The 6,936-nt window shown below is 43.9% G+C and overlaps 1 protein-coding gene across 1 annotated transcript; it reads right to left on the reverse strand.

Moving 5' to 3' along the window:
• Positions 1-1,154: 1,154 nt before the first annotated feature.
• On the reverse strand, positions 1,155-6,236 carry LOC110503225 (extracellular calcium-sensing receptor-like). Its single transcript, XM_021581592.2, has 7 exons — positions 5,959-6,236; positions 4,844-5,138; positions 4,002-4,291; positions 3,476-3,756; positions 3,146-3,354; positions 2,551-2,896; positions 1,155-2,291 (listed from the first exon to the last, which is right to left on the reverse strand). The coding sequence occupies exons 1-7, from the start codon at positions 6,234-6,236 to the stop codon at positions 1,375-1,377; spliced, it is 2,616 nt and encodes an 871-aa protein (XP_021437267.2). The 3' UTR covers positions 1,155-1,374.
• Positions 6,237-6,936: the final 700 nt, after the last annotated feature.

Below are 6,936 nucleotides of genomic sequence, written 5' to 3' on the forward strand. Positions count from 1 at the left end.
AAACAATAAACTTAACGAAAACCGAAACAGCCTATACTTGTGTAACCTAACACAGAATAATGACATAAGGACACAAAGGACAATCACCCACGACAAACTCAAAGAATATGGCTGCCTAAATATGGTTCCCAATCAGAGACAACGATAAACACCTGCCTCTGATTGAGAACCACTTCAGACAGCCATAGACTTAGCTAGAACACCCCACTAGCTACAATCCCCATACATACACACCACATACAAAAACCCATGCCACACCCTGGCCTGACCAAATAAATAAAGATAAACACAAAATACTTTGACCAGGGTGTGACAGGATACAGATACTTTCGTATCTGTTTCCTCCAGCATCTTCACAAGGTCCTTTGTTGTTGTTTTGGGATTGATTTGCTATTTTCGCACCAAACTATGTTAATTTCTAGGAGACAGAACGCGTCTTATTCCTGAGCGGTATGACGCCTGAGTGGTCCCATGGTGTTTATACTTACATACTATTGTTTGTACAGATGAACGTGGTACCTTCAGGCGTTTGGAAATTGCTCCTAAGGATGAACCAGACTTGTGGAGGTCTACAATTATTTTTCTTAGGTCTTGGCTGATTTCATTAGCTTTTCCCATGATGTCAAGCAAAGAGGCATTGAGTTTGAAGGTAGGCCTTGAAATACATCCACAGGTACACCTCCAATTGAATCAAATGATGTTAATCAGCCTATCAGAAGCTTCTAAAGCCATGAAATAATTTTCTGGAATTTTCCAAGCAATTTAAAGGCACAGTCAACTTAGTGTATGACAACTTCTGACCCATTGGAATTGTGATACAGTGAGTTATAAGTGAAATAATCTGTTTGTAAACAATTGTTGGAAAAATTACTTGTGTCATGCACAAAGTAGATGTCCTAAAATACTTGCCAAAACTCTAATATGTTAACAAGAAATGTGTGGAGTTAGTTAGTTTTAATGACTCCAACTTAAGTATATGTTAATTTCCGACTTCAACTGTATCTGAAAATGTTTATTATATTATTATAATACATAATATGATGAATTACAATAGGAATTGGACACATGCATTTCAATGTTATATCAATTCATATATGAATATAGCTATTCTCCAACAACATGGAAGTGGTTCCACTCTGTAGGCTACTGCTAATCACATCATTTAGCAGGTCAAATTGGATTTTAACATTCTAGATTTGAACATTCTCTCCTAACATTGGAATATCTAAAGTGAACCTGTGTCCTGTTACCAGTTACAATGTTACCAATGATTACCTGCTAATTTGTTGTTCATCTCTGTCAGAGTAGTCCTCCCTGACTGTATGATAAACCATATAACTGATCATTACAATGTTTGTTCCCCTCAATCATTTCTTAATAATGTATATCATTGGATGTCTTCTCCATAAGGTGTTTCTTGGTGTTCTTCTCTGGCCTGAACAGAATAATAAAGCATTTAGGAACAAATAATAGAAAGAACAACCCAAAGCTAGAGGTGATGATGGCAAAGATCTCCACAGCTACAGTGAACTTCCCAGGAGAGCTGACATAAGCTGGGATAAAGGTAATCCAGACTGCACAGAATATGAGCATGCTGAAGGTGATGAATTTGGCCTCATTGAAGTTATCAGGTAGCTTCCGAGCCAGAAAAGCCAGCACAAAGCACAAGAGAGACAGGAGTCCTATATAGCCCAACACAGCCCAGAAACCAATAGCTGAACCCACATCACACTCTAGAATGATCTTTTCCTTGTAGGTAGTGAGGTTTTTAATGGGGAAGGGAGGGGACAGAACCAACCACAGAGTGCATATCAAAGCCTGGACAAACGTGAATGACACTACAGTCAATCTCTGCTGTGGAGGACCAAACCATTTCATGACATTACTGCCTGGAAGTGTAGCCCTGAAGGCCATCAACACCACTATTGTTTTCCCCAGAACACAAGAGATGCAAAGAACGAAGGTGATCCCAAACGCTGTGTGACGCAGCATACAGGACCACTCAGAGGGCCGGCCAATGAAAGTAAGAGAACACAGAAAACACAGAGTCAAGGAGAAGAGCAGCAGGAAGCTCAGCTCAGAGTTGTTGGCCCTGACGATGGCCGAAGTTCGATGGTGGTAGAAGACTGTTGCCGTGGCGATTGCAAGACTAGCCCCGCCTACAGAGCAGGCGGTCAGGATGATTCCAAGGACCTCGTGGAAGGACAGGAACTCCACAGGCTTAAGGATACATAGGTCTCTCTCAGCGTTGGGCCAGTACTCCTCAGGACAGATCAGACAGTCTGAAGAATCTGACCAGGACAAAACAACAGACATCAAATGTTAATAATAATAGACTCAGGTCTAATTTTTTTTACAAATACATGTCCCACAATGCTGCACTTTGTCAGTTTACAATAAAGAATGTTGAATTACTGTGCAGCTTACATGAGATAATAAGAACAGGAACATGATTGACAGACACTACCTTTGTAGTGCTGGTAATATGAATAAGCCACTACTTAGTAAACTGTGATAGAAATTACTACAAAACTGTTCCTATAGTCCTACCTGTGTTATTACTGATCTCTCCCTCTGCACATTGGATACAGTCATAACAGCATACAGGCTTTCCTTTCTGTACAGCCTTACGAGTGCCTGGGGGACAGCTCTCACTGCACACTGACACAGGTACTTGTGTACTGTTCTTTACCCAGGTGATTTCCCTGTCGATGTCAAGCCTCTGGTCAGGAGGCAGGGACGCATCATAGCGCCCCACTGTCACAAACTCAATCTTCCCACTCTCCCGTCTCTGCCAGTTGACTAGCTCATAGGTGGCCACTGGGTCCCCGTTGGCATCGAAAGACACCTGGTACCCGTTACGAGAGAAGTTCACCCTCCTCAATCTCTCCAGGACCTAGGGTTTGGAAGGGCATGGGAGAGAGGGGACGGGAGAGATGGAGAGGTATGAAGAGAGATGGTCAGAAGGGAAGAGAGAGATGGAGTGAGGGAGAGAGAGAAACAGAACATTCATTCACCTCATATATTTATCAAATGCAGTACTTCAGAACAAGTTGTAAAGTATAATGAGAACTCCTAGGCCTTCATACACATAGTCTAAATAAACATATCAATCAGAACATTATACTATCGTCTTGTCATTCACCTGTGTTGGCTTCACATTGAGGTTTTTGTCACAGTTCATAGTGGAGTTTTCTCTCTCTTCACAAACGATGCTGTGGATGGCGTGTGCTATGGCATAAACAGCTTTATACACCATGTTAGTGACACGCAGCTGGGATGTATCTGTGTAGGGGGTCTGTAGCTGCTGTATATCCTCACTGCCATCACACACCTTCTCTTCAACCTCAACACCTGTAGAGGTCCCTACAGACAGACAGAGAGAGATACCAACAGAACAACAGACAGACGGACGGACGGACAGATAGATAGATAGATAGATAGACAGATAGATATATACCTGTCCCCAGCCTACAGCCAAAGGCTTCCTCCCAGAACTCAGTGAGCAGGGGAGAGCTGGACACCTTCTGTGGGGAGAGGTCCAGTAGGAAGTCCCTGAGGCCGGGGATGACAGAGCGTTGGATGCCAAATCCGATGGCCCCGGCACACAGACCGAAGCGCAGCATATATGGGTCAGTAACCCAGGACTCAGTCCCGATCCACTGGCGGGGTGGAGAGGGCAGGCGTTCCATCTCCTTCAGCAGGATCTTCATTTCCCCAATGGCTGTGAATGCAACCACCACCCGGGCTGTGGAGCTGGGAACATGATTATATCATATGCTTAATATGCTGGTCATGTTTGTCATTCACTGGAATGTCTCAGTGAAGTGAACATGAACATTAGTTTTAATCAACACTTTTGACATGCTTAAGATATCTAAATCATGTTGGTTTCACAGATCAGCTTCGGGAAAAGAGAGAAATGAATAACAATAGTATTTAAAAAAAAATATGGTCTTGCATTTGTGTGAATGAAAAGTTCACCAGTAATCACGGATCACCTGCGGATCACGTCGGCCACCCGTTGCACTCTGCTGAGTGGGTTGGTACGGGAGAAGGCTTCAGAATACTCCACACAGATACCTTCCTCTTGTGCTGCCTGTAGGAAAGCAGCCATCCCGTTATTACCGTAGTCAGAGTCGGAACGGACCGCCCCAATCCAGGTCCAGCCGAAGTGCCTGATGAGGTGGGCCAGAGCGGCAGCCTGGAACTGATCACTGGGGATGGTTCTGAAGAAGGTTGGATACTGTTTCTTATCACTCAGACAGGCACAGGTGGAAAAGTGACTCACCTTGGTAAAAACAGACAGTCGAAAACATGAGAAAGAACATCATGTGGGCCAAACGAGTCTCAGTTATTGGCTACTTTCTGCTTTTTTCTTTAGATGTGTGGTATGAGGTTAGGGAGACATTAATGATAATAAGCCAATGTATTGTTTTTCATTGGGCCAGATTGAAAAGGATACATATTTCTGCCCGTTTCTATCTTGGTCGTTCTATTCATATTGACAATAGTAAAATAAGACATACTGGTGCTGTGAAAAACATGAGTAAAAGGTGTGAAACTAATCCCTGGTCTCCCATAACAACCTAGCCTATGAAAGATAGTCCTCAGATCATGTTCTAATGCCGCAAGATGTTCTCCAGACTCATTGTCCTCAGTCTACGTTCACATGCATTTCTCTACATAATTTCACACAGAAATGTATATTCCTGAAAGAGAGGAGAATACAGTTGGAATACGGTAAATTAATAAAAGTAGAACTCATTCCTGAAAGAGAGGAGAATATAAAGTAGGAATACAACAAGTTTAAAATAAATTATCTCTGTCGCCAGGAGTTTACCTGAGGAATGCCGAAAGGGCCGATGATGCGCAACATGCTGATGGTTGGCGTGGAGCCAGACTCGCCCACGATAGCTGTCACCGTAGGCGACCCCGAGCACTGTTCTCCGGTATAAAACATTGGGTCCAGGCCGTTAGCCAGTTGGAAGGCCACATTCATGGCCATGGGGATCGAGGTGCACGAGTCGTGCACTTGATAACCGAGTGTGACACCAGGTAGAAGGTCTGAACTGTTGTTTATCTCATCAACTGCAAAGACCATGGCGCGCGAGAAGCGCAACTCACGAGTAGCCAAACTGTAAATAGAAGGTAGGTGAGTGAGCACTTCTTGACTAAATGGTAAACTAGCCGATAGAATATATGGTTGTACAAGGGCAAACATCTTCATATCTAGCCTTATTTCCCACACTGTTTACATTCCTACACTTTTGATTTCGGTAATTGAGGACATTGTAGTATAGCTGTCACGGGGACTAGGTGGGTGAAGGAATCAGACACAGAGAGTTCCACTGGGGTAAAGTGCTCTTTACTTCGGCACACAAAATGATAAGCCCAACAATACATGGCGCGGACATACAACGTGACAACCCCAAAAACACAGGGTGCCAAGTTAAGAAAATAAATCCACCTAAAATACACGTAACATAAAGACAATCTCGCAGAAAACAAGGGTGAGTCCACCTACTAAATATAGGGAAGCTCATTAAACCAAACAACAGAAACACAGGTGAAACTAATTAGACAAAACAAACAGACAAACGAAAAAGGGATCGGTGGTGGGCTAGTAGGATGGTGACACGAGCACCGCCTGAACAAGCAGGGGAGCCAACTTCGGTGGAAGTCCTGACAATAGCCTTCATTTGAAAATGTGACACTTTGTAACAGTAGGCTTTATCTACTCTCTCAGATACAAACACACTTTTTTTTATCTGTCTTAAAAACACTGTTTATCTGTCTTTAAAACAGTGTTTACCTGTCTTTAAACACACTGTTTCTCTGTCTTTAACACACTGTTTATCGTTCTTTAAACACTGTCTCCATGTCTTTAAAACACAATTTATCTGTCTCCCCACACAGCCACAGTCCTGTCCCATGTTCCCTCTTGCGCTCACTTACCTCCCCGTGCACTGCAGGGGCTCAGGCAGGCTGGTGTAGCTGTGATCCACAGTGTGCATGTAGTTGTGGATGGAGAAAACACCCCCGATGACTAAGTCCCCGTCCTGGGAGAACGCCGGAGGACGAGTGGTGCCTTGGAGCCTGCATCTGACAGACTCCAGCCCAGAGGCAGAGGCAGACGAGAGCAAGGCAAACCCACCAGCCACCACAGCTAGATGTAGCAGAACCAGACTACCAGCCAGACTTGGATCCAGAGCAGGAGCCGGAGAGAGCCTCATTCCCCTGATGTGTAGAAGGTATGGCGTAATACAGCGCCACACAGACCCACATAGGTCGGGATACCTCTCTTCTCTGGGTTAAATACCCAACGTACCTCTGTGGGGATTCCTCTGGGGGCCACACTGTGGGTATGGCCATGCCAAGGAGGGAGGGGCTAGAAGCTGCTCTGCTCACCCAGTCAGGTCCTGCTTCTTTCAGCTATAGAGATGCACCAGCATCAGATCTACGTTGACTGTAATGGTTTAGATAGACATAAGCATACGTTAGACACACAATAACCATGAGCCTCTCTTAGGTGTCCTAATGGTTAGAGTGCTGGACTATCAACCGAAAGGTTGCAAGATCGAATCACCGTGCTGACAAGGTAATAATCTGTCGTTCTGAACATGGCAGTTAAACCACTGTTCCTAGGCCGTCATTGAAAATATGAATTTGTTCTTAACTGACTTGCCTAGGTAAATAAAGGTAAAATATATATTTATTCCCTTACTGTCTAGTCCTCTTGGCACACTGGCAGTACACAGTATTTCCACTACAGTTTAGTCCATTTTGCACACTGCCAAATGGACTAAACTCTTATATTTCCTTTACAGTCTAGCCCTCTTGGCAAGCTGGCTTCCTTCCATTTCCTATAAAGTCTAGATCTCTTTTTATACATAGGATTATAGATAAACGTCTTGTTAACCTTTTTGGGATACG

This window comes from Oncorhynchus mykiss, chromosome 24, assembly GCF_013265735.2.
Source record: "Oncorhynchus mykiss isolate Arlee chromosome 24, USDA_OmykA_1.1, whole genome shotgun sequence".
Taxonomy (NCBI): domain Eukaryota; kingdom Metazoa; phylum Chordata; class Actinopteri; order Salmoniformes; family Salmonidae; genus Oncorhynchus; species Oncorhynchus mykiss.

Excerpts from the sequence above, each read along its gene's own strand:
- LOC110503225 (XM_021581592.2), bottom strand. The coding sequence starts at position 6,236 with ATGAGGCTCTCTCCGGCTCCTGCTCTGGATCCAAGTCTGGCTGGTAGT. Across the intron at positions 3,757-4,001 it reads GTGGCCGACGTGATCCGCAG|CTCCACAGCCCGGGTGGTGG; the intron begins GTGATCCGTGAT and ends TCATGTTCCCAG. Across the intron at positions 2,292-2,550 it reads AGAGATCAGTAATAACACAG|ATTCTTCAGACTGTCTGATC; the intron begins GTAGGACTATAG and ends TGTCCTGGTCAG.